This window comes from Ammospiza caudacuta, chromosome 30 (genome assembly GCF_027887145.1).
Source record: "Ammospiza caudacuta isolate bAmmCau1 chromosome 30, bAmmCau1.pri, whole genome shotgun sequence".
Lineage (NCBI taxonomy): Eukaryota > Metazoa > Chordata > Aves > Passeriformes > Passerellidae > Ammospiza > Ammospiza caudacuta.
In genome coordinates this window covers 2,968,677-2,993,157 of record NC_080622.1, presented here as the reverse complement: position 1 = coordinate 2,993,157, position 24,481 = coordinate 2,968,677, and the positions used below count along the sequence as shown (strand labels likewise).

The window sequence follows — 24,481 nt, the reverse complement described above, 5'->3', positions numbered from 1 at the left end:
ATTTATTGGGACTAAGGTGACAATTTAATCCCAAATTATTGAGACTAAGGTGACAATTTAAGCCCAATTTATTGGGACTAAAGTGACAATTTATTTAATCCAAATTTATTGAGATTAAAGTGAAAATTTATTTAATCCCAATTTACTGGGACTGAAGGTGACAAGTTATTTATTCCAAATGTACTGGGACTAAGGTGACAATTTATTTAATCCAAATTTATTGAGATTAAGGTGACAATTTATTTAATCCAAATTGATTTGGATTAAGGTGACAATTTATTTATTTATTCACAATTTATTGGGACTAAAGTGACAATTTAATCCCAAATTATTGAGACTAAGGTGACAATTTAAGCCCAATTTATTGGGACTAAAGTGACAATTTATTTAATCCAAATTTATTGAGATTAAAGTGAAAATTTATTTAATCCCAATTTACTGGGACCGAAGGTGACAAATTATTTATTCCAAATGTACTTGGACTAAGGTGACAATTTATTTAATCCAAATTTATTGAGATTAAGGTGACAATTTATTTAATCCAAATTGATTGGGATTAAGGTGACAATTTATTTATTTATTCACAATTTATTGGGACTAAGGTGACAATTAATTTAATCCCAATTTATTGAGACTAAAGTGACAATTTAATCCAAATTTACTGGGACTAAAGTGACAATTTATTTAATCCAAATTTATTGAGATTAAGGTGAAAATTTATTTAATCCCAATTTATTGGGACTGAAGGTGACAATTTATTTAATCCAAATGTACTGGGACTAAGGTGACAATTTATTTAATCCAAATTTATTGAGATTAAGGTGACAATTTATTTAATCCAAATTGATTGGGATTAAGGTGACAATTTATTTATTTATTCACAATTTATTGGGACTAAAGTGACAATTTATTTAATCCAAATTTATTGAGACTAAGGTGAAAATTTATTTAATCCCAATTTACTGGGACTGAAGGTGACAATTTATTTAATCCAAATGTACTGGAACTAAGGTGACAATTTATTTAATCTAAATTTATTGAGATTAAGGTGACTATTTAATCCAAATTTACTGGGACTGAAGGTGACAATTTATTTATTTATTCACAATTTATTGGGACTAAGGTGACAATTTATTTAATCCCAATTATTGGGACTAAGGTGACAATTTATTTAATCCAAATTTATTGGAACTGAAGGTAACAATTAATTTAATCCCAATTTATTGAGACTAAAGTGACAATTTATTTAATCCCATTTATTGAGATTAAGGTGAAAATGGATTTAATCCTGATTTATTGGGACTGAAGGTGACAATTTATTTACTCCAAATTTTAGGGATGCTGCTACACCAGGTTTACATCATTTTATGCTGGGTTTTCACTGGTTTTGCACATTTTGCACTGTTTTACACGGTTTCACCATGTATGTTGTTTTTTTACAGCAAAATTGACATCTTTACACTGTTTTTTTTACTGTGTCACATAGAGTTTGCACTGTTTTGCATTGGTTTAAAACCAGTTTTGAGCTGGTTTATATATCTTTATGCCAATTTTGCACTGGTTTACACAATTTTATGCCAGTTTTGCACTGTTTTACACCATTTTATGCCAGTTTTACACTGTTTTACATGGGTTTTACACCATTTTGGTGCTGTTTTACACTGGTTACTTACAGTGTTTTACACTCTTTTACACCTGTTTTTCACATTATAGTTTTGCACTGTTTTACATATTTTTTTACACCACTTTTAGTGCTGTTTTACAATGGTTATTTACACTGGTTATTTACAGTATTTTACACTGTTTTACACCTGTTTTTCACATTCTAATTTTTCACTGCTTTACACATTTTTACACCATTTTTGTGCTGTTTTACACTGGTTATTTACAATGTTTTACACTGTTTGACACCTGCCTTTCACATTCCAGTTTTGCACTGTTTTACACATTTTTTACACCATTTTTGTGCTGTTTTACACTCTTTTTGAACTGTTTTACACCTGTTTTTCCCATTACCATTTTACACTGTTTTACATGTTTTTTACACCATTTTTGTGCTGTTTTACACTGCTTATTTACAGTGTTTTACACTGTTTTACACCTGTTTTCCCCATTATAATTTTGCACTCTTTTACATGTTTTTTACACCATTTTGGTGCTGTTTTGCACTGCTTTTGCATTCTTACACTGGTTTTGCATGAGTTTAAAACCACTTTTGCACTGTTTTACACAATTGTATGCCAGTTTTGCACTCTTTTACATGTTTTTTACACCATTTTGCTGTTTTAAACTGGTTATTTACAGTGTTTTGCACCTGTTTTTCCCATTATAGTTTTGCACTGCTTTAGGTATTTTTACACCATTTTTGTGCTGTTTTACAATGGTTATTTACAGTGTTTTACACTGTTTTACAGCTGCTTTTCACATTATAGTTTTGCACTGTTTTACATATTTTTACACCATTTTTAGTGCTGTTTTACACTGGTTATGCACTGTTTTACACCTGCTTTTCACCTTATAGTTTTACACTGTTTTACATGTTTCTTACACCATTTTTGTGCTGTTTTACACTAGTTATTAATGGTTTACACCTATTTTTCCCATTGCAGTTTTGCACTGCTCTACACATTATTTACACAATTTTTTGTCCTATTTCACCCTCTTTTTGCATGTCTTTACCCCCTTTTTCCTCTGTTTTCCATCCATTCTGCCTGCTCCAACACCCAACTCCCCTCGGTTCCACACCGAGCCCGTGGCCCTGCTGTCCCTCCCCGTCCCCTGGTGACACACCGCGGTTGGTGCCACCCGCAGCGGGCACATTTTGGGTATTTTGAGGTATTTTTGGGGCATTCTGAGGTATTTTTTCGAGTATTTTGAGGTATTTTTGGGGTGCCGGGAGCGCGCACGGCGCTGTGGGCGGGCGGTGCGTGAGCGCGCCCAGGCAGCGCTGCGAGCTCCGAGCGCATCCACCGGCAGCGGGAGGAGGAGGAGGAGGCGGAGGAGGAGGAGGAGGAGGAGGAAGGGGAAGGGTGGCCGGGGGGGTGGGGGGGGGGTGGCCGAGGGAGGGAGCAATTGAATTTCAAACACAAACAACCGCATGGGGTTCGGGCCCTCCGCCGCTGCGCCGCGCCGCCGCTGACCCCGGCCCGGGGGGGCAGAGCAGCCGCTGCCTCTCCCCCTTCGCATTTGGGAGGGTTTTTTTTTTTTTTTTTTTTTTGCTGTTGTTGATTTTTTTTTTTTTTTTTTTTAGATTTTTTTATATTTATTTGGCTAATCCCCTGCCTGGCTGGGTTTTGCCTCCCAAAGTTCATCCGTAACCCCCCCTCCTCCCCTCCCCCACCCCCCCTTCCCCCCGCCCGCTCCCCCGGTCCCGGGAGGAGCCGCCAGCCCAGCCAAGATGTCCCGGTCCAACCGGCAGAAGGAATACAAATGCGGGGACCTGGTTTTCGCCAAGATGAAGGGTTACCCGCACTGGCCTGCCCGGGTAAGGAGCTGGGCATGGGGTGGGAGGGCGGTGGGACCCCTCGGTGCTCTCCCGGTTCTCTCCCGGTGCTCCCCGTTGCATAACGCGGGGGGATGGGGCGCACCGGGGTCAGGCTGCCCCGGTGGAGCGGAGCGGCGGGGGAAGGGGGTGTCCGTACCGTGGGTCAGGCTCTGATTTCCCCCCGGATCTTCCACCGGGGCCGGGGTCCAACTTTGCCGGCTCCTTATGTAAGGCCGGGCCCGGCGGACTCGGGGGTTATTCGGTACCGAGGCTTGCGGAGGCGCTTTGGGACATTTCTTTGGGTTTTAAGGGGGGTTTCGTGTGTTGGAAACAACATCCCGGGCTCCCCCAGGGCCCTTTTTGTGCTGTTTATTCATTTCTCTCCCAGTGGAACGGAACGGGAGGGGGGGATCACGGGTGGAGACCGCGTGGCTTCTGGCACCGCGTGTGGGAGCGGGGACCCCCCGGTACCGGCAGCGGAGCACGAGGCTGGGCCAGCCCGGGGTGACCCCTCCATCCCCCGGTGCCGGTACCGGGGGGGGTCCCTGCTCCACGTGGGGCCGCTCCATGAACCCTTCCCGCTCATGGGAAGGGCGAGCTCGTCCCCTTTGCGCTTCACTGATGATTTTGGGGGGTTTCAACCAAACCGGCAGAGCCCCGAGCTTGTCCCCCCGGCTCTCGGTGGCCTCAGGGGTGCCACAGAGGTGGCAGTGCTTACGCCGGGAGTTTGGCTTTAGAAAATCGATAGAATTATTGAGGACTTAGGACGGGGGGAAGGGACCGGGGGGTTGCAGGCCCCACCATGTGCCAGCCCCGCCGGTGTCCCTTGAGGGTCCTGGGTGTCCTTAAAGGGGGTCATGAGCCCGGGACCCCCGCGATAAACCCCAAACCATGGGGCCCGTGGGCAGCTCTGGCTGCACAACACGGCGCTGGTTATTTTTAAGCGGTTGATGATGCAGTTTAAAATTTCCTTGGAGTGTTTTTCACCACCCCCCCCCCCCACACACACACACACTCTCTCCCCTCACGGCCTTGCTGCAAAGGGCACCGGGGGCTGCCTGCAAACCCTAAAATGAACGGAAAAAAGGACGGAATGGGGGCGATAGGGCTTTAAAGGCCGAGAATCCCTCCCCACTGCCCCCCTTCCCCTGGCGGATTTGAATAACTTTTGTTTGGTTTGTCGGGTTCTGGCGGGGAGGCCGGGAGGGGGTTGGGAGCCGCTCGGATTTGGCACCGGCCCTCCCAACGCGCATTTGAAAGCGGCTTTGGGCGAGGAGGAGCCACAGAGAGGATCCCTGGGAGCTTCCACCCCGCCTGCTCTTCCTTCCCTCCCTTGGGGGGAAAAGCGATGCTGCCCCGGCTGATCCATCCTCCTGCAGCCCTCATCCATCCCAATGGGGTCCGGGGTGATGCCAGGTCGGGGCTTCAAAGCCTCGTGGGCTCAGCTCACACTCATCTCATTTCACGCCCCACTCATCTCATCATTTGACCCCCACCATCATTTTTAGGGCAGGCAGGGAACGGTTTTTTGTTTTTTTTTTTCCCTCTCTCTCTGGTTAGGCTCCCCAAAGCCAAGGGGGTTTAGAAGCAGAGCCCTCCCCACCGTGACTAATCAGGCAGGGCTTGCCCGTGACTAATCAGGTGCTGTGATGAAACCTTAGCCAGCCACGCGTGGCGTTCCATGGGGTGTTTGTTTCCAACCAGGTGTGGCTGGAGCTCAGAGATAGGGCAAGAAATGGACGGGGGAGGGGTTGTTCCCTCCCTTTCTTCCCCTGGGATGGCACCTGGTGCCGTTCTCCAGCACCAGCAGCTCGGTGGAAAGCTCTCCCTGAGAGGGGCAGTGTTAAACAGGGGGGAAACTGAGGCACCAGAGTGGGAGATGAGTCGCTGGCACTGGAGGATGATGCTTGCCTCGCTTTTCCCCTCACCCCTTCTCTGCAGGGTCCCTTATGCCAGGCTCATTTTTGGTGCTTCCCTGCCAGATCTGCAGCCCCTTTTCATACGGAGCTCTGGGACAGCAGGGGAGCAGGGCGGGGGATGAGGCAGGAGCAGCACATGGGATCCTGGCACCCTTGACACCCCCCTGGCACCCCTGACATCTTCCCTGGCCCCTCTGACACCCCCCTGAAACCTCTGACATCCCCCTGGCACCTCTGGTACCCCTGACATCCCCCCGACACCCCTCTGACACCCTCCTTGGTACCCCTGGCACCCCCCTGGCGCCTCTGACACCCCCCTGACATCCCCCCTGGCACCCCTGGCATCCCTTTCCTGAGCATCTCCGTTCCCCTGGCTGTGCCATGGGGTCAGGATCCTTCTGGGCCATTCCCTCTGGAATTTGGTGCCTGTTGCCAGCCTGGTGCTGCTGGGATGGGGCCCAGTGGTGCCCCCAGGGCTGAGGGGAGCACCTGGGTGGCACCCATGGGACTCAGGGGTGCCACCCAGTGCATGTGCCCCCCTCCCCCATGTGCTTCATGGACCGTGTGTGACCCACATGAGTTAATTCCATTAATTAATTAATTAATTCCTGTGCCAGCCTTGTCCTGCAGGGGGGAAACTGAGGCAGGGAGGGCAGGGCAGGCTGATCCAGTGGAGCAGTGGCAAAGGTGAAGAAGAGCAGAGGTTGGGGGCAGAGTCCAGCTCAGGGGTTTGTGCCCGTCCCTCCCTCCCTTTGTGCCACGCTCCAGAGCTTGGGGACATTCCCAGCCCCTTTCAGACCCCTGGGCGCTGCCCCTGGGCTGTGGCACCGGTGCCATTGGCAGGGGGACAGCAATGGGCACCTGGACTTTACCCTGGCACTGCAGCCGTGTGTCCGTCTGCTGCCACTGTCCGGACAGACAGACACAGGCTGTGACAAAGCCTATCATGGAGCAGTTTGGGCAGTGAGGGCTTTTTGGGTGGGTTTGCACTGTCTGCATTATCAGTGTCCCCAAAGGGGTGCCACCCTCCTGCCCTGTGTCCCCGCACCCCAAAATCCCTGCCTGGCCCTGCAGATAGAGCCCGCACATGCTGTGGGGGTGCAGGAGGTGCTGATAAAGGGCTGGGAGGGGTGGGCAGGGCTGGAATCCCACTGCCAGGGGGTCCCAGGTGTCCCATGGGGGGCTGGCAGGGGATCCCAGTGCCAGGGGGGTCCCAAGTGTCCCATGGGGGGCTGGCAGGGGATCCCAGTGCCAGGGGGTCCCAGGTGTCCCATGGGGAGCTGGCAGGGAATCCCAGTGCCAGGGGGGTCCCAGGTGTCCCATGGGTAGTTGGCAGGGAATCCCAGTGCCAGGGGGTCCCAGGTGTCCCATGGCGAGCTGGCAGGGATGGGCTGGGCAGGGATCCCCACTGCCAGGGGGCCCCATTGCCACGGGGGGTCCTGTCTGTCCCTTTGGGGGGCTGGCAGGGCTGGGCTGGGGATCCCATTGCCAGGGGGTCCCATTTGTTCCTTGGGGGGCTGGCAGGGCTGGGTTGTGCAGGAAATCCCACTGCCAGGGGGTCCCAGCTGTCCCTTGGGGGGCTGTGCAGGGATTCCCACTGTCAGGGGGTCCCAGTTGTCCCATGGGCTGGGCAGGGGATCCCACTGGGCAGGGATTCCCATTGCCAGGGGGTCCCAGCTCCATGGACCCCCTCAGTTCCTGAGCTGGGGACACGGTGACACGGCGCAGCCATCCTGGAGCTGCTGCCTTTCCTTGGGGAAGGAGATTTGGGAACTTGCTGGGGGATCTCCAGCAAGGTGCTGGCACTGCCAGGGGCTGTGGGGTGCCTGTGGGTCCCTGTCCAGGCCTGGCATGGGGAGGGTCTGTGTGCCAAGGCTGATGGCGCCTTTGGCACACTGTGACCTGCAGGAACGTGGCCTGGGGGAAGCTTCCCTGAGGACTGGGCCGGGCCGGGCTGGTGGCCACCCCTCTGAGTCACATCATCCCCTCCTCCACCTTCGGTGCCACGCAGGGATGGAGCTGCTGCTCCCAGCTGCCACCATGGGCCAGGGACCCTCTGGGAACTGTCCCTGCTCCTGGAGTGTCCCCTGGTGGCACTGGGGCATGGCAGTGCCAGGAGCCCCAGGGCTGTGGGTGGGAGCGCTTCAATAATCCTGAAACACCCCCTGGATCCTGGTGCAGGACCTGTGTGCTCCAAACCATGCTTGGGCAGTGGGGATGGCACAAAGGCACGTGCCACCCAGGAGTGGGCATCACACCGACCCTCCACCACATCCTGGTGCCCCTCCCAGTGCCCCATGCCCTCCATATGCCCCAGGGCTGTGCCAGCTGTGCCTCTCAGCACAGCGTTAGTTCCCAGTGTTGGTGCCATTCCCAGCTCTGTGTAGGAAATCAGGACAAACCCTTGGCCATGTCCACCCTGTGACACCACCCTGGCCAGGAGTGGGACATCACAGTGACTCCACCACATCCTGGTGCCCCTCCCAGTGCCCCATGCCCTCCGTGTGCCCCGGGGCTGTGTCAGCATTGCCCCTCAGCACTGGGACAACCATCAGTGCCATTCGCAGCTCTGTGTAGGAAACCAGGACAAACCCTTGGCCATTTCCACCCTGGCCAGGAGTGGGACATTACACTGACCCTCCACCACATCCCCAGTGCCCCAACCCCTCCATGTGCCCCAGGGCTGTGCCAGCACTGCCCCTCAGCCCAGGAACCAGCGTCAGTGCCATTCCCAGCTCTGTGAAGGAAACCGGGACACACTCTTGGCCAGGTCCACCCTGTCGCAGCACCCTGGCCTTGCTGGCTGGGGAAACTGAGGCTGGGCAAGCTGTGGGGGTCACAGTGACTGAGGGAAGGTTGTGCCATGAGTCAGCAGAGCACTGGGACAGGAGCTGGCACCCCGGCGGCCCGGTGACAGTGACGTGCTGGCGCCTGCCCCGAGACCCCCACCCGCATCCTCCTTCAGCTCCTTGCACCTCCCTTTGAGGTTTTCTCGGGGAATTTATGGCTGCTGGCTGCAGGGGGGGTTATTTTTAGCTGCTATAAAAAGCAGCCGGAGTTGCTGTCGCTCCCTTCCCGCTCGGCGCCTCGGGATTATTCACGCTCGGTGGAGCAGCACCTGCCTGGGGCTGGCACCGGCTGCTGCCTGACCCCAGAGCCCTGCCAGGCTGTCCCCTTGTCTGCTGACCCCCTTCTGGCCAGGCTGTCCCCCCTGGCACCACAATCCCCGCGGCTGGCCCAGGATGGGGGCGATGCCTGTGGCACTGCCTGAATTTGCTGAGTGTGTCTGAGCTGGTCTAGATAAGAGATTAGGGGGGGAAAGGGTGGGAGAAGGGGAGCCCTGCTGGCCCCCACACCTGTGGGCACCCCTTGTTCTGCTGAGCACTTCAGCAGAACAATTTAATTGGGGAAATTCCCAATTAATTTTCTTTTCCTGAGCTGTGCCCATCCATAGGATGCTGGAGGGGATGTCCTGGGAACATCTGAGGAGCTGTGGCATCACTGGCAGCACCTAATTTTGCTGAGTGTGTCTGAGCTGGTCTAGAGTAGAGCTTGTGGGAGAAGGGGAGCCCTGCTGTCTCCCACCCCACACCTGTGGGCACCCCTTGTTCTGCTGAGCACTTCAGCAGAACAATTTAATTGGGGAAATTCCCAATTAATTTTTCTTTCCTGAGCTGTGCCCATCCATAGGACACTGGAGGGGATATCCTGGGGACATCTGAGGAGCCCCAGGGGATGTCCTGGGGACATCTGAGGAGCCCCAGGGAATGTCCTGGGGTCTGAGGAGCCTCAGGGGTCTCTGCCCTCTCCTCTCACCCCGTCCTTTGTGTCCCACAGATTGATGAGATGCCAGAAGCTGCAGTCAAATCCTCCTCCAATAAGTACCAAGTCTTCTTCTTCGGGACCCACGAAACGTGAGTGGGAGCTGGGGCTCACAGTGAGTTTAGGAGGGGTGAGACCCCCTCTACTCCCACCCCTCACTGGTTTCCCCTGGCACAGAGCATTCCTGGGCCCCAAAGACCTCTTCCCCTACGAGGAGTGCAAGGAGAAGTTTGGCAAACCCAACAAGCGGAAAGGCTTCAGCGAAGGTTTGTGGGAGATCGAGAACAACCCCACGGTCAAAGCCTCCGGTTACCAGGTGGGTCACGAGTTTGGGGGGCTCCATCCCAGCTCCCCCCACCTTTCCTCCCTCCTGGGAGCCCCCTGTGAACCCCTCCATGCCCACAGCCCACCCAGAAGAAGAGCTGCCCCGAGGCGGCCGAGCGGGAGCCCGAGGGGGACGGGGACAAGAAGGGCAACGCCGAGGGCAGCAGTGACGAGGAGGGGAAGCTGGTGATCGACGAGCAGAGCAAGGAGAAGAACGAGAAAGGAGGCAGCAAGAGGAAAGCTGAGGATGCTTTGGAGGTACTGGGGGTGCTGGGCAGGGCTGGGGATGTTGGGGACAAGGGTGGGGATGTTTGGGACGGGACAGAGGATGGGAATGTTTGGGATAGGGGCTGGGGATGTTTGGGATAGGGGATGTTTGGGACAGGGGATAGGGATGTTGGGGACCAAGGCTGGAGATGTTGGGGACAGCGGTGGGGATGTTTGGGACAGGGGATGGGATGTTGGGGATTGGGATGTTTGGGACTGGGGATGGCTGGGACAGGGGATGGGGTTATTTGGGGACAGGGGATGGGGATGTTGGGGATGGGATGGAGATATTTGGGACAGGGGATGGGGATGTTGGGGACAAGGACTGGGGATGTTTGGAATAAGGGCTGGGCATGTTGGGGATGGCGCTGGGGATGTTGGGGAGAGGGGATGGGGAGGTTGAGGACAGGAGTGGGGATGTTGGGGACAGGGATTGGGATGGGATGTTTGGGACAGGGGATGGGATGGGATGTTTGGGAGAGGGGATGGGGATGTTGGGGACAGGGGCTGAGGGTGGGGACAGGGGATGGGGATGTTTGGGGATGGGCTGGGGACAGGAGATGTGATGGGATGTTTGGGAGAGGGGATGTTGGGACAGGGAGTGTTTGGGACAGGGGATGGGGATGTTTGGGATGGGAATGTTTGGGACAGGGGTGGGGATGAGGGTGGGGAGGTTGGGGACAGAGATGGAGATTTTTGGGACAGGGGACGGGCTGGGGATGTTTGGAATAAGGGCTGGGGAGGTTTGGGACAGGGGCTGGGGAGGTTTGGGACAGGGGATGGGGATGGTGGGGACAGGAGTGGGGATGGTGGGGACAGGGGATGTTTGGGACAGGGATTGGGATGGGATGGTTGGGAGAGGGGACAGGGGATGTTGGGGACAGGGGCTGGGGATGTTTGGGACAGGGGACAGGAGATGGGATGTGTGGGATGGGGGATGTTGGGGACAGGATGTTTGGGACAGGGATTGGGATGGGATGGTTGGGAGAGGGGATGGGGGTGTTGGGGACAGGGGATGCTGGGGACAGGGAATGTTTGGGACGGGATGGGGATGTTTGGGATGGGGGATGTTTGGGACAGGGCTGGCGATGTTTGGGACAGGGATTGGAGATTTTTGGGACAGGGGATGGGGATATGTGGGGACTGGGGATGGGGATGTTGGGGATGGGATGGAGATAGTGGGGACAGGGGATGGGGGTGTTTGGGACAAGAACTGGGGATGTTTGGAATAAGGGCTGGGCATGTTGGGGAGAGGGGATGGGGAGGTTTGGGACAGGGGTGGGGATGTTTGAGACGGGGATTTTGGGGACAGGGGTGGGGATGTTGAGGATGGGCTGGGGATGTTTGGGATGGGGGATGTTTGGGACAGGGGATGTTGGGGATGGGGAATGTTTGGGATAGGGGATGCTGGGGACAGGGCTGGAGATGTTGGGAAGAGGGGTGGGGATGTTTGGGACAGGGGATGTTTGGGACAGGGATTGGGATGGGATGTTTGGGAGAGGAGATCGGAGTGTTGGGGACCTGGAATGTTTGGGACAGGGGATGGAGATTTTTTGGGACAGGGGCTGGGGATGTTTGGCACAGTGGCTGGGCTGACCCGATTTCCCCCCCCAGGACTCCCCCAAACGCCCCAAGGATGCAGAGGGGCAGGAAGGGGACAAGAAGGTGGCCAACGAAGAGGCTCCCAAGGAGGAGCCCAAAGCCAACCCAGGAGGGGGGGACAAGAACAGCGACGCCGCCGACACACCGGCCACCAACGAGGCCAAGCAGGAGGGCAAGGAGGAGGTCAGAGACCACAAGGAGAGGTGAGGGGGGTGCTCTGAGCCCTGTCCCCACAGCCCCCCGGTTTTGGGGGGTTCTGACAAGAGCCTGGCTCTGTTCTTGGCCCCTCACAGCCTGTAGTGGCTTCCCTGGCGAGCTGATCCTTCCCCCTGGCTCCTGGTGCTGCCCCACGCCGGCTCGTCGCGTCTGGAGCTCCAGACAAGGAAATTTCCAAAAGAAAACAAAAAAAACTACAAAAAAAAAAAAAGAAAAGAGAGGAATGCAGAGCAGCTGGGTCCTGCCCCTGAGCGCTCTGTGCCTGCCCTGCTGTGGGCACACGCTTTGTGTTGGCGATTCCTCGGGGCTGAGCTGTTGATTTGAAATAAAAGCGAATCTTGCCTTTTTAAAAGTGCTTGTGGGACCTGGGTGAGCCCCTGGAACCCCTGAATTGAGGGGGTTTGGGACCCTTTGGGGCTGCCAGAGCCTCTCTGGCAACACATGGATCACGGGGAGAGATGGGGAAGGGTTTGGAGGGAGCTGAAATAGGAATTGCAGAATCACAGAATGCCCTGAGCTGGGTAAGATACAAAAGGATCAATTCTTACTGCTGCCCTCAAAATCCCAGCATTGTCTAAACACTCCTTGACCTTTAGGATCATGGAATATCCTGGGCTGGGAGGGACCCACAGGGCTCAGTGAGCTCTGGCCTTGCACAGGACACCCCAAAATGTTCCCAATCCCAACCTCCTAGAGCACTGTCCAAGCACTCATATTTTATGCTGGAATACTGGAATATCCTGAGCAGGGAGGGACCTGTCAGGATAATCAGGTCTTGCTGTGGGCCGTGCACAGGACACGCCAAAATGCTCCCAATCCCAACCTGCTAGAGACTTGTCCAAGCACTCAGCTTTTATGCTGGAATAGTGGAATATCCTGAGCAGGAAGGGACTCATCAGGACAGTCAAGTCCTGCTCTGGCCCTGCACAGGACACCCCAAAATTCTCCCAATCCCAGTGTCTTAGAGCATTGTCCAAGCACTCAGCTTTTATGCTGGAATAGTGGAATATCCTGAGCAGGAATAATCAGGATAATCGTGTCCTTCGTGCTCTGGGCCCTGCTCAGGACACCCCAAAATGCTCCCAATCCCAAAATCCTAGGGCCTTGTCCAAGCACTCATATTTTATGCTGGGATAGTGGAATATCCTGAGCAGGAAGGGACCCACAGGGTTCATTGAGCTCTGGCCCTGCTCAGGACACCCCAAAATGCTCCCACTCCCCATGTCCTAGAGCCTTGTCCAAGCACTCATATTTTATGCTGGAATAGTGGAATATCCTGAGCTGGGAGAGACCCACAGGGCTCAGTGAGCTCTGACCTTCCACAGGACACCCCAAAATGCTCCCACTCCCAATGTCCTAGAGCCTTGTCCAAACACTCATATTTTATGCTGGAATAGTGGAATATCTTGAGCAGGCATAATCAGGATAATCGAGTCTGGCTCTGGACACCCCAGAATCCCATCCTGTGCCCGAGGGCTGTGTCCAATTGCTCCGTGAGCTGTGTCAGGCTCGGGCCGTGACCGTCCTTGGCCGCTCTGTCCCACACGCACAGCCCGGCCTGGAGGGGCCGAACCGGGCCAAGGCTCCCTGCACAGAGGACAGCAGAGACCGTCCCCTGCTCCTGAACCAACGCCGAGGGCAGCGGCAGAAGATGGAGCCGTGACCGGACTACAGCTCCCGGCAGCCGCTCACCGTGGGCCGGGGCTGAGGGCCGGAGCGACATTGGGACTACAGCTCCCGGCGTGCCCCGCGCTAGGACCACAGCTCCCGGCGTGCCCCGCGCTAGGACTACAACTCCCGGCGTGCCTCGCGCCTCCGCAGCGCCGCGTCTTGGCCACGCCCCCGGAGCGCGGGAGCGGCGCGGCCCCTCAGGTGAGGGAGGTCGGGACCGGGACCCCCGAGGGGGCTCTGCGGGGCTGTGCTGGGGGAGTTTGATGGGGTTCGGGGCACTTTGGGGGCGGCCGGGGCTCAGCGGGTGTAGTTCCCGGCGGGGGGGAGGGGGAGTGTGCTCTACGGGTCCCCTTTGGGTGGTGGTGGGGCTTTGGGAGCCAGAGGGGTCATTGGGAGTCAGGGGGGGCTCTGGGAGTCAGGGGGGTCTTTGGGGTATGCATGGGGCCCTTCGGGTGTGGGGGAGACTCTGCCCGTGTCCCTCTCTGGGGGAATGAGCTCGGTGGGACCCCTGGGTGCTCCTCGCTGGGGTCTCTCCCTGTGTGTGGGGTGCCCGTGTTCCCCCCTCATCCTCACCAGGGCCAGGTGTGACCCCCTCGGTTCTCCTCGGGGCGTGGGGGGCTCTGCAGGTCCCCTTTGGAAGGAGAGGGTGCTTTGCAGGACACTGGGGTCCCCTTTGGGTGTGGGGTGCCCTGTGGGATCCCTGGGTCCCTCTATGGGTGAGGGATGGCTGTCCAGTACCTGGATCCCCTTTGGGGGCGTGGAATGTGTGAGTCTGTGGGATCCCTGGGTCCCTCCATGGGTGAGGGATGGCTGTCCAGTACCTGGGTCCCCTTTGGGGGCGTGGAATGTGTGAGTCTGTGGGATCCCTGGGTCCCTCCATGGGTGAGGGATGGCTGTCCAGTACCTGGATCCCCTTTGGGGGCGTGGAATGTGTGAGAGTCTGTGGGATCCCTGGGTCCCTCCATGGGTGAGGGATGGCTGTCCAGTACCTGGATCCCCTTTAGGGGCGTGGGGTGTGTGAGAGTCTGTGGGATCCCTGGGTCCCTCCATGGGTGAGGGATGGCTGTCCAGTACCTGGATCCCCTTTAGGGGCGTGGGGTGTGTGAGAGTCTGTGGGATCCCTGGGTCCCTCCATAGTTAAGGGATGGCTGTCCAGTACCTGGGTCCCCTTTGGGCTATGGAGATCTGTTTTGGGGGGGTGAGAATCTGTGGGATCGCATTTGTGGGGGGCTGCTCTGCCAGACGCTTCCCTCCCTTCAGAGTGGGCTCTGGGTGGGTTGGGGTGACTCTGCCGGACACATTGACCCTGGTGAGGATGAGGGGTGTCCCCAGAGCTCCCTGCCCTCCCAGCCCGCAGCACCATGCGTCTGTCGGTCCTGCTGAGCGCGGCACGGCCGCGGCTGCCCCCGGGCTACCGGCACGGCACGTGGCCCCCGGACTCCACCACCGCCCGGCTCCGCAACCCCCCGGGGCAGCGCCGCCGCAAGGTCTTCGTGGAACCCATCGCCAAGGACGACTGGAAGGTGTTCAAGGGTGACACGGTGAGGCCCCCCCCCGTGAAAAATGCATGATTGGCTTTTCGCAAATACTAAAATGGATATTGGATGTGTTGTGTTAGAAAGTAATGCTGTATTCGTTCTCTTAAGTACTGTGTTAAATGTAGTTTTAGGTTATAAAAAATGTTAAAATAGAAACGATGCTATGTAGGATACTTTTTTTAAAGAAGAGACTTGCAGTGAGATAGCAGCCACAGGACACTTAAATCTTTCAGAGAAAGAGAATTTATTGCCCTCTTATCAGCAGAAACTAACTTCTTCCCACCTCAAAGGCACTCTCAGGATTCAGAGGAAGAAGTTGACAATGACCAGACAGAATCCTGTGTTTGAATGGAATTTATGCATCGTGCATGAAGTGTATGAATATGCAACAGGCTGTTGTTTTTAAGAGTTAATCCTTTGTTAACGTGGGTCCTTTTTCAGGCTGGTGCTGCCCAGAAAAAGGTACCTGGTCATCCATAAGTCTTTGTCTCTATTGTCTCATATTGCCCTAATTCAGTTTGTCCAAATTATTATTACTCTAATTGCATTACTATTTTTTATAACCATGTTATTACTATTAAACTTTTCAAATTTGAAAAACAAGTGACTGGCGTGTTTCACACACCTGTGCCCCTCTCCCCACCCGCAGGTGCAGGTGCTGGCCGGGAAGGACGCGGGGAAGCAGGGCTTGGTCAGCCAGGTGGTGCAAGCCCGCAACTGGGTGGTGGTGGAAGGACTGAACACGGTGAGGCCACAGCAGGGAGGGCTGCAGGAAGCCCTGGGGAGGCTGAGGTGGCCACAGGGCCATCAGTGACCCCACGGTGTCCCCTCACAGCACTATCGCTACGTCAACCGCACCGCCAAGTACTCGAGCACCTACATCGCCAGCGAGGCACCTCTGCTGCTCAGCCAGATCAGCCTGGTGGACCCTGAGGACCGGTAAAACCTGGGTGGGGGGCGCTGAGGGGTCCCCCACTTTGCTCCTGCCTGTCACCAACGCCGTGTGCCCGCAGGAAACCCACGGAGGTGGAGTGGAGGTTCACGGAGGAGGGCGAGCGCGTCCGCGTGTCGCTGCGCAGCGGCCGCATCCTGCCCGTGCCCCCGCAGCCACGCAAGGATGGCGTCGTGCCCGAGCAGTGGATCGGTGAGAGGGGTGCCACAGGGGGCTGGGAGCACGGGGAAGGGCACGCAGAGGGGACAGGAGGGTCAGCTTTGTCCCCCTGCCCGCACAGATGGCCCCAAGGACACGTCAAAGGAAGACGCGCTGGCCAAGACGTACCGGCCGTCGTTGAAGACCTTTGAGGAGGAGATCATGGATGCCATGGGCATTGTGGAGACACGAAGGGCCAAGAAATCCTACTGGTATTAACTGGGGGAGCTGGGAGCCCACTGAGGAAGGCCAAGAAATCCTCCTGGTATTAACTGGGAGAGCTAGGAGCCTAGAAATCCTTCTGGTATTAACTGGGAGACCTGGGAGCCCCCTGAGGAAGGCCTAGAAACCCTCCTGGTATTAAGTGGAGGAGCTGGAAACCTAGAAATCCTCCTGGTATTAACTGGGGGAGCTGGGAGCCCCCCAAGGTGGGCTCTGCAATAAACACCCCCTCCATTTGTTGTGTTTGCAGTGTGCGTTGCTTTTAGTGTGGCACCAACTCACAGCCAGCCCTGGAGTGTAAAAATCCTGGGTTTATTGGTGGTTCTGCCCCTCCCTGGGGGTCTCTGCTTCCTCCACATCCTCATCCTCGCTGCTGTGCCCATCCTCAGTGTCCCTGGCCAGCCCAGCCAGCGCTGTGGCCAGCGGGGTCCGTGCAGCCACCAGCACCAGGTTCCGTGGGGAGAACCTGGGGTTGAACAGGGGCACGAGGGCACAGTGGAAACCTGGGAAAAAGGGAAAAAGGAGAGCTGGGAGAACAGAGAGAGAGAGGAAACAGCAGGGGGAGGATCTGTGCCCATGCCCACCTTGCTCCCGCAGGTAGAGCAGCCGGTCCAGCAGGATCAGGGTCTCCACAAGGGGTGCCAGGAGCTGCCCCAGGGTGCAGAATGCCACCACCTTGTGCTGCTGCTCCAGCATGGCCCCCACAGCCACCGAGTCCAGTGGGACCCCCTCTGGGTCCAGTCCTGCCAGGGGCAGCCCCAGCTGGGCGTATCTGTCATGGAAAGGGGGCACGGGAGTGCCAGGCAGGGCTCCCCCAGCCCCAAACTCATGAGCAGGGGCCTAAAAGGGGGTTCCCCCCCTCCCCAATCTCACTGCAGGGTCAGGGACACAGGAGGTTGATCCCACTCCCCACTCATTAAGAGGGTCCCAAAAGGGAGTTGCCCCCTCCCCAAACTCACTGCAGGGTCAGGAGGAGACACAGGAGGTTGATCCCACTCCCATACTCATGAAGAGGGTCCCAAAAGGGGGTCCCCATACCCAAACTGTTTCACTGCAGGGCCAGGAAGGGCACAGGAGGTTGACACCACTCCCTACATATGAAGAGGGTCCCAAAAAGGGGATTCTCCCTCCCCAAACTCACAAGGAAAATTCCAGAAATGGGTCCTCCATCCCCCAACTCAGGGAGGCCCAGATCTCCTAGAAGGGGCTCATTGGTGCCCACCAGGGGATGCAGAAGGACATCCCCATGCCCAGACCCACTGGTGCCCACCAGGGGATGCAGAAGGAGCATTCCCCATGCCCAGACCCACTGGTGCCCACCAGGGGATGCAGAAAGAGCATTCCCCATGCCCAGACCCACTGGTGCCCACCAGGGGATGCAGAAAGAGCATTCCCCATGCCCAGACCCACTGGTGCCCACCAGGGGATGCAGAAGGAGATCCCCATGCCCAGACCCACTGGTGCCCACAAGGGGATGCACAAGGACATCCCCATGCCCAGACTCACTGGTGCCCACCGGGGGATGCAGAAGGAGTATTCCCCATGCCCAGACCCACTGGTGCCCACCAGGGGATGCAGAATGAGGTCCCCATGCCCAGACTCACTGGTGCCCACCAGGGGATGCAGAAGGACATCCCCATGCCCAGACTCACTGTGTGAAGCTCAGGCTGTGTGCCTTCCTGCCAGGCTGCAGCCCCAGGTGCCTCTTGCCGGGCTCAGCGGCGCGGATCAGGCTCTCCAGCACGGCGCGGTAGCAGTGGGCACGCAGGTGGGCACTGCCCTCTCTCAGCCGTGCCTGGTACTCCTCCAGAGCGTGGCACGCCGCCTCCCGTGCCCGGTAGGACAGCTGGTGGCCCGGCAGTGCCGCCACCGAGGTGCTCAGCGGGTACCCAAGGTGCTGCTGCTGCTGCTCTGGGGCGCTCGACAGCTTCATGTAGCAGCAGCCCACCAATGCCACGGCAGCCACGGCGGGGCTGCGGGCAAAGTGGCACAGCAGGGCAGGCCCGAGGTCCCCGCAGGCGTGCAGCCCTGTCACCAGCACCCTGTGCCCGTCCTCGGAGCCCCCCGGGCCCCCCAAAGGGTTGCGGGCAGCAGGGCCAGCTCCCGGCGGGTCGGGGGGCAGCAGGAGCTCCCCCCAGGGGGCTGTGGGGTCCAGGCGGCCGGGGATGTGCTGGGGGGCACGGGGGGGGCACGGGGGGGCTCCCCTGTGTGCCAGGGCTCTGGGTTTGGCCAGCTCCTGCAGCAGCTCCTGGTCAAAGCGCTCGGCCAGGGCCGACAGGCGGGCATCGCTCTCCACGGCGGTGACCCTGAGCCCCAGGGCGACTGACAGGAACCGGGACAGGTGGCCCTGGGGGGGACATGGGGGGGAAACAAGGGTCAGCTGGGCTGGGGGATCCCCAGGACCCCCCTCCCTGTCCCCCTGCTCTCACCTGCCCCGCTCCAACATCCACCACGTGCTCGCAGCCGGTGGCGCGGCTCAGCCTCCGCAGCAGCTGTGGGGAGAGCAGCTCTTAGGGGGCTCTTGGGGGGGCTGGGTGCTCAGGGCACGGCTCGGGGCACCCACCTTGCCCAGGCGCTGGATCTCGTGCTGCTTTTTGGGTTTGACGTGGCGGCGCAGCAGCGGGGGCAGGCGGCAGCTCTGGCACGGCGGGCGCGGGGCCGGTCCCGGGCAGCCCCGGGGGAAGGCCAGGGCACGGGCAGCGGCCCCGAATGCCAGCAGGGACAGCGGCCAGGCTGCCCCCGGGCTCCCCCGGCCCCCCAGGAACCCGGCCAGCTGCTCTGGGGTGGCACCGGCCAGGGCAGGCTGCCAGGACGGGGGCAGCTGGGACCACAGGTCCTCCGTGAAGAAATCCTGTGGGGACAGGGGGCAGCGTGGGGGGGACAGATTGGGGTCACAGGTTGGGGGGACACAGCTTGGAGAGGGCGCAGCCTAAGGGGACAGTTCAGGGGTCAGAGCTCAGGGGTCACAGCCTGAGGGACACAGCCCTGGGGGTCACAGCTCACTGGGCACAGCTCAGTGGGCACAGCCCAGGGGTCACAGCTCAGTGGGCACAACCCGGGCACAGCCCAGGGGGGTCACAGCTCAGTGGGCACAACCCGGGCACCGCTCAGTGGGTACAGCCCAGGGTCACAGCTCAGTGGGCACAGCCCGGGCACAGCTCCGGGACACTCACAATGACGAAGGCGTCGAGCAGGGGCCGGTAGAGGCTCAGCAGGCGGATGATGTCGGCGGCTCTGCGCTGCTCCGGGCTCTGCCATGGCGGCTCTGGGGCAGCACGGGGCGCGGCCGCCGTGGCGGCTCCTGGGGGACATCAGCAATGGGGGACATCAGCAATGGCACCCTGATGCCACCCTGGCACCCTGAGGCCACCCTGGTACTCTCACCCCTCCCCGGCTCTGCCCACGCCATTCAGCACCCATATGGCGTCACCGTGCAATGACGTCACTCACGAGTGCGCCCCGCCATTACGTCACGCAGCAGTGACACCACACCCCCTCCCACACCGAGTCGCCATGACATCGCTCACCCCCGGGCACCCGTGACGTCACCGGCCCGGCCGCCACACCGGGCATGTCGTCGCCGATGTTCTGTGACGTCGATCTGACGTCATCACACACGTCACGCAGACGTCGCGCGGCCGCGCGCGTGTCCCTCAGCGCCCGGCGCCGCCGAGTTCCCGCCGCGGCGCGTGCGGATGACGTCACTGCCGGGACCGGGCCGGCCGCGTGTTTCCCGGGAACTTCCGGTTCCGGGGGGCGGAGGTGAGCGCGGGTACGGGTGAAACCGGGGGACTCCGGTACCGGGGGTCGGGGATTGCCGGGGCCGGGGAGTCCCGAGGGTCGGGGATTGCCGGGGCCGGGAGTCCCGGGGGTCGGGGGCACCCGGTACCGGGGGTCGGAGATTCTCGGTACCAGGAGCTCCAGGGGTCGGGGTTTCCCGGTACCGGCGGTCCGGGAGTTCCCAGTGCCAGAAGTCCCGGGGGTGGGGTGTTGCCGGTCCCGGGGTTTCCGCTGACCCCCCTCTCCACCCCGCAGCGTCCCCGCCATGGACGATCTGATCCTCAACGTTGACTTCTCTGCCCCGGAGCGCCGCTCCAAGAAAGAACCGGGGAACCGAAAGCACCAGAGCTTCGTGCGGCGCCGCCGGGAGCTGGAGCGCCGCGGGGTCCTGCGGCAGAAACAGCTCCCGGCAGCGGCACCGGGAGCGCCCCGGCCGGGCCGGCCACGGCGTGGAGGGGCCAAACGCTGCCCCAAGGAGAACGGTGCTGCCACCACCTCCCGGTGCCCTCCGGTATCACAGAACGGCCCCAAGGACAAGGCTCGGGGGGCGCCACAGAACGGTGTCACCGGAGCCAAGGACGAGGCTCGGGGAGCAGCTCTTGCAGCACCCCCGGTATCCCAGAACGGCCCCACCGGTACCGGAGCCCCCACTCAGAGCAAGGCCAAGGCTCGGGGAGCGGCCCAGAACGGCCCCACCGGTACCGGAGCCAAGGCCAAGGCTCGGGGCGCTGGCACTGCCCCCCCGGCGCCCTCCAAGCTGGTGGCCCTGGACTGTGAGATGGTGGGCACGGGCCCCGGTGGGCGCACCAGCGCCCTGGCGCGCTGCAGCATCGTCACCTACGAGGGGGACGTGGTGTACGACCGGTACGTGCGGCCCGAGGCGGCCATCGTGGATTACCGGACCCGCTGGAGCGGCATCCGCCCACGGCACATGGCACAGGCCGTGCCCTTCCGCCGGGCACAGCAGCAGGTCAGCCTGCATGGCACACAGAGAGGGAAGGGCACAGAGGGGGGGACATGTGGGGCTGGGCTTGGGGGACACGGGCATGTGGGGTATGGGGTGTGGGGGACAATCCCTGTGTGCCTGGGGACAATTTCTGTGTCCCACAGGGCAGGAGGGGACAATCCCTGTGACCCAGGGACAATCCCTGTATCCCACAGGGCAGGAGGGGACAATCCCTGTGACCCAGGGACAATCCCTGTATCCCACAGGGCAGGAGGGGACAATCCCTGTGCCCCACAGGGCAGGAGGGGACAATCCCTGTGCCCCTGGGGACAATTTCTGTATCCCACAGGGCAGGAGGGGACAATCCCTGTGCCCCTAGGGACAATTTCTGTATCCCACAGGGCAGGAGGGGACAATCCCTGTGCCTCTAGGGACAATTTCTGTATCCCACAGGGCAGGAGGGGACAATCCCTGTGCCCCTGGGGACAATTTCTGTATCCCACAGGGCAGGAGGGGACAATCTCTGTGCTCCAGGGACAATCCCTGTGCCCCACAGGGCAGGAGGGGACAATCCCTGTGCCCTGGAGACGATCCCCACAGAGCAGCAGGGACAATGCCTGTGCCCCTGGGACAATCCCTGTGTCCCACATGGAAGTTGGGGACAGTGCCTGTGCCCTACAGGGCAGGACAGGGACAATGCCTGTGCCCAGGGGATAATCTCATGGCAGGGCAGGGGACAATCCCTGTGCCCCACAGTTCAGGAGGGGACAATCTTTGTGCCCCACAGGGCAGGGACAATCCCTGTGCCCCACAGGGCAGGGAGGGACAACCCCTGTGCCCCTTGTGCCCATAGGGCAGGCAGGGACAATCCCTGTGCCCTATAGGGCAGGTGGGGACAATCCCCAGAGGGCAGGACAGGGACAATCCCTGTACCCCTGGGGACAATCCCTGTGCCCCACAGGGCAGGTGGGGACAATCTCTATGCTCCAGGGACAATGGGGGCCTCTGGGGCACAGGGATTGTCCCCATCTGCTCTCTGGGGCACAAGGATTGTCACCCCCTGCCCTGTGGGGGGAACAAGGATTGTCCCAGGGCCACAGGGTTTGTCCCATCCTGCCTCTGGGTCACAGGGATTGTCCCTGGGGCACAAGGATTGTCCCTTCCTGCCCTGTAGGGCACAGGGATTGTCCCTGCCCTGCCCTATGGGGCACAGGGATTGTCCCTGGGGCACAAGGATTGTCTTCTCCTGCACTGTGGGGCACAGGGATTGTCCCAGGGGTACAGGGATTGTCCCTCCATTGCTCTGTGGGGCACAGGGATTGTCTCAGGGGTACAAGGATTGTCCCCACACTGCCCTATGGGGCACAGGGATTGTCCCTGGGGCACAAGGATTATCTTCTCCTGCACTGTGGGGCACAGGGATTGTCCCAGGGGTACAGGGATTGTCCCTCCATTGCTCTGTGGGGCACAGGGATTGTCTCAGGGGCACAGGGATTGTCCCTCCATTGCTCTGTGGGGCACAGGGACTGTCCCCACACTGCACCACCCCCACTCATCCCCACAGCTCTGCCCCATGGGGCTGCCCCCATTCCTAGGGGGGTAGAAACTTCCCCCAGAGCGGGGCTGGCCCTGCTGGGCTCTCACCCTCCTCTCTCCTGCAGGTCCTGCAGATCCTTGCTGGCAAGGTGGTGGTGGGCCACGCCATCCACAACGACTTCAAGGCTCTGCATTACTGCCACCCCAAAGCCCTGACCAGGGACACGTCGCAGATCCCGCTGCTGAACCGCAGGGCTGGCTTCCCTGAGAACGTCAACATCTCCCTGAAACGCCTCACCAAGGCCCTGCTCAACCAGGACATCCAGGTACCCTGGGCAGCCCCTCACCACCCCAGGGGACAGTGGGGAGGGAGCGGGGGAGATCTGAGGCACCCTGAGGTCAGCCATGGCTGCCAGTCCTGGAGTGAGGCTGCCCCGTGCCTCAGTTTCCCTTTCCCTGTCAGCTCAACCCCTGTAGCCTTGGGAGGTTTTTTTCCCTTTATGCACATCCCACAGCTTTGTCTGCACCTCCCCAATTTTCTTTGTATCCCCAAATCTCCCTGTATCCCCCTAAGCTCCCTGCACCCCCCTAAGCTCCCCACATCCCCCCAAATCTGCCTGCATCCCCCTAAGCCCCCTGCACCCCCCAGAGCTTCCCGTACCCCCAAATCTTCCTGCACTCCTTAATCTCAGTACAACCTTCCACAGCTGCCTGCACTCCCTAATCTCTGTACATCCCCCCCAGTCTCTCCCAGTTGTGGCTGCCCCCCCAAACTGGGAGCTGTGGCCACTTTGTGTCTGTGCCCACAGGTGGGGAAAAGCGGCCACTCCTCAGTGGAAGATGCCCGAGCCACCATGGAGCTCTACAAGGTGGTGGAGCAGGAGTGGGAGCAGCACCTGCAGCAGAACCCCGAGCAGAAGTGACACCCTGGGGGGCTCAGAGTGACACCCTGGGGGCTCAGAGTGACACCCTGGGGGGCTCAGAGTGACACCCCTGGCCTCTGCGGGGGCTCAGAGTGACACGCCCAGTCTGGTGCTGCCTTTTTGGGGGTCCCACAGTGATGCCAATAGGGCTGGTCCTGCCTCTGAGGGGTCCCACAGTGACACCCCCAGCCTGGTCCTGCCTCTGGGGGGGGCTTAGAGTGACACCCCCAGCCTCTGGGGGGACCCAGAGTGACACCCCCAGCCTGGTCCTGCTTTTAGGGGGTCCCAGAGTGATGCCAACAGGGCTGGTCCTGCCCTGGGGGGGGCTCAGAGTGACACCCCCAGCGTGGTCCTGCCTTTTGGGGGGACCCACAGTGATGCCAACAGGGCTGGTCATGCCTCTTGGGTGGGCTCAGAGTGACACCCCCAGCCTTTGGGGAGTCCCACAGTGACACCCCCGGCCCGGTCCTGCTTTTGGGAGGACCCACAGTGATGGCCTAGGCCTGGTCCTGCCTCTGGGGGGGCTCAGAGTGACACCCCGGGGGTCCCACAGTGACACCCCCAGCCCGGCCCTGCCCCTCGGGGCTCCCCTGAGGCGCTGCCGTGTCCGTGGCTGAGGAGGAGCCCGGTGCGATGTCCCTGTCCCCAGGCCTGTCGTGCCTTGTGCCGCTGTCCCCATGGCGAGGGCAGGGCCCGGGCCGGTGCCTTCCCCCCAAGGGGGGGTCCTCTCGGAATCTGCACCCCCAAAACGCTTTGGGGCTGCTGGAGAGACTTTGGGCGTGCTGAGCACACCGCCCCCATTGCTGGGGTGTGGGGAGTGGAGCAGGCTCCATCCTCCTCCCCAAACTACCTCTGTGAGCGCCGGGAGCTGGCTCGGGGCTGCGGCTGGGATCGCATCCCTCTGCAAAATCCCTGCTCTGCTCCGGGAGGTGGGATCGCATCCCTCTGCAAAATCCCTGCTCTGCTCCGGGAGGTGGGATCGCATCCCTCTGCAAAATCCCTGCTCTGCTCCGGGAGGTGGGATCGCATCCCTCTGCAAAGTCCCTGCTCCGGGAGCCGCTTTAATTGGTGAAATTCCACT

At 58.9% G+C, this 24,481-nt stretch overlaps 4 protein-coding genes across 5 annotated transcripts; 3 read left to right on the top strand and 1 right to left on the bottom strand.

The window, feature by feature from the left end:
* Positions 1 to 3,249: 3,249 nt before the first annotated feature.
* On the top strand, positions 3,250 to 11,976 carry HDGF (heparin binding growth factor). 2 transcript variants are annotated; one of them, XM_058821743.1, is made up of 6 exons: positions 3,250 to 3,484; positions 9,241 to 9,317; positions 9,403 to 9,541; positions 9,631 to 9,807; positions 11,431 to 11,601; positions 11,712 to 11,976. In XM_058821743.1, the coding sequence occupies exons 1-6, from the start codon at positions 3,398 to 3,400 to the stop codon at positions 11,736 to 11,738; spliced, it is 678 nt and encodes a 225-aa protein (XP_058677726.1). In that variant the 5' UTR covers positions 3,250 to 3,397; the 3' UTR covers positions 11,739 to 11,976. The 2 variants fall into 2 exon arrangements, with proteins under 2 accessions (XP_058677726.1, XP_058677724.1); XM_058821741.1 differs by having other exon boundaries at positions 11,431 to 11,621; positions 11,712 to 11,971.
* Positions 11,977 to 13,440: 1,464 nt separating this feature from the next.
* MRPL24 (mitochondrial ribosomal protein L24) lies at positions 13,441 to 16,458 on the top strand. The gene is made up of 6 exons (XM_058821676.1): positions 13,441 to 13,506; positions 14,656 to 14,846; positions 15,493 to 15,588; positions 15,679 to 15,782; positions 15,857 to 15,987; positions 16,076 to 16,458. Exons 2-6 carry the CDS (start codon positions 14,667 to 14,669, stop codon positions 16,210 to 16,212), a joined length of 648 nt encoding a protein of 215 aa, XP_058677659.1. The 5' UTR covers positions 13,441 to 13,506; positions 14,656 to 14,666; the 3' UTR covers positions 16,213 to 16,458.
* On the bottom strand, positions 16,279 to 19,891 carry METTL25B (methyltransferase like 25B). Its single transcript, XM_058821673.1, has 7 exons — positions 19,743 to 19,891; positions 19,389 to 19,516; positions 18,779 to 19,066; positions 18,645 to 18,707; positions 17,868 to 18,562; positions 16,800 to 16,987; positions 16,279 to 16,718 (listed from the first exon to the last, which is right to left on the bottom strand). Exons 1-7 carry the CDS (start codon positions 19,786 to 19,788, stop codon positions 16,528 to 16,530), a joined length of 1,599 nt encoding a protein of 532 aa, XP_058677656.1. The 5' UTR covers positions 19,789 to 19,891; the 3' UTR covers positions 16,279 to 16,527.
* A 369-nt stretch (positions 19,892 to 20,260) lies between these two features.
* Positions 20,261 to 23,571, top strand: ISG20L2 (interferon stimulated exonuclease gene 20 like 2). The gene is made up of 3 exons (XM_058821674.1): positions 20,261 to 20,965; positions 22,603 to 22,803; positions 23,287 to 23,571. Exons 1-3 carry the CDS (start codon positions 20,261 to 20,263, stop codon positions 23,398 to 23,400), a joined length of 1,020 nt encoding a protein of 339 aa, XP_058677657.1. The 3' UTR covers positions 23,401 to 23,571.
* Positions 23,572 to 24,481: the final 910 nt, after the last annotated feature.

Bases quoted from the DNA above. Each gene is read 5' to 3' on its own strand.
- METTL25B (XM_058821673.1), bottom strand. From the start codon at position 19,788: ATGCCCGGTGTGGCGGCCGGGCCGGTGACGTCACGGGTGCCCGGGG. The intron at 16,988-17,867 runs GTGAGTCTGGGC...TTTCCATGACAG, and splicing joins CACAGCCTGAGCTTCACACA to ATACGCCCAGCTGGGGCTGC. The intron at 16,719-16,799 runs GTGGGCATGGGC...CCTTTTTCCCAG, and splicing joins GCTCTACCTGCGGGAGCAAG to GTTTCCACTGTGCCCTCGTG.
- MRPL24 (XM_058821676.1), top strand. From the start codon at position 14,667: ATGCGTCTGTCGGTCCTGCTGAGCGCGGCACGGCCGCGGCTGCCCCCG. The intron at 15,589-15,678 runs GTGAGGCCACAG...GTCCCCTCACAG, and splicing joins TGGTGGAAGGACTGAACACG to CACTATCGCTACGTCAACCG. The intron at 15,988-16,075 runs GTGAGAGGGGTG...CTGCCCGCACAG, and splicing joins CGTGCCCGAGCAGTGGATCG to ATGGCCCCAAGGACACGTCA.
- ISG20L2 (XM_058821674.1), top strand. From the start codon at position 20,261: ATGGACGATCTGATCCTCAACGTTGACTTCTCTGCCCCGGAGCGCCGC. The intron at 20,966-22,602 runs GTCAGCCTGCAT...TCTCTCCTGCAG, and splicing joins TCCGCCGGGCACAGCAGCAG to GTCCTGCAGATCCTTGCTGG. The intron at 22,804-23,286 runs GTACCCTGGGCA...CTGTGCCCACAG, and splicing joins TGCTCAACCAGGACATCCAG to GTGGGGAAAAGCGGCCACTC.
- HDGF (XM_058821743.1), top strand. From the start codon at position 3,398: ATGTCCCGGTCCAACCGGCAGAAGGAATACAAATGCGGGGACCTGGTT. The intron at 3,485-9,240 runs GTAAGGAGCTGG...TGTGTCCCACAG, and splicing joins ACCCGCACTGGCCTGCCCGG to ATTGATGAGATGCCAGAAGC. The intron at 9,808-11,430 runs GTACTGGGGGTG...TTCCCCCCCCAG, and splicing joins AAGCTGAGGATGCTTTGGAG to GACTCCCCCAAACGCCCCAA.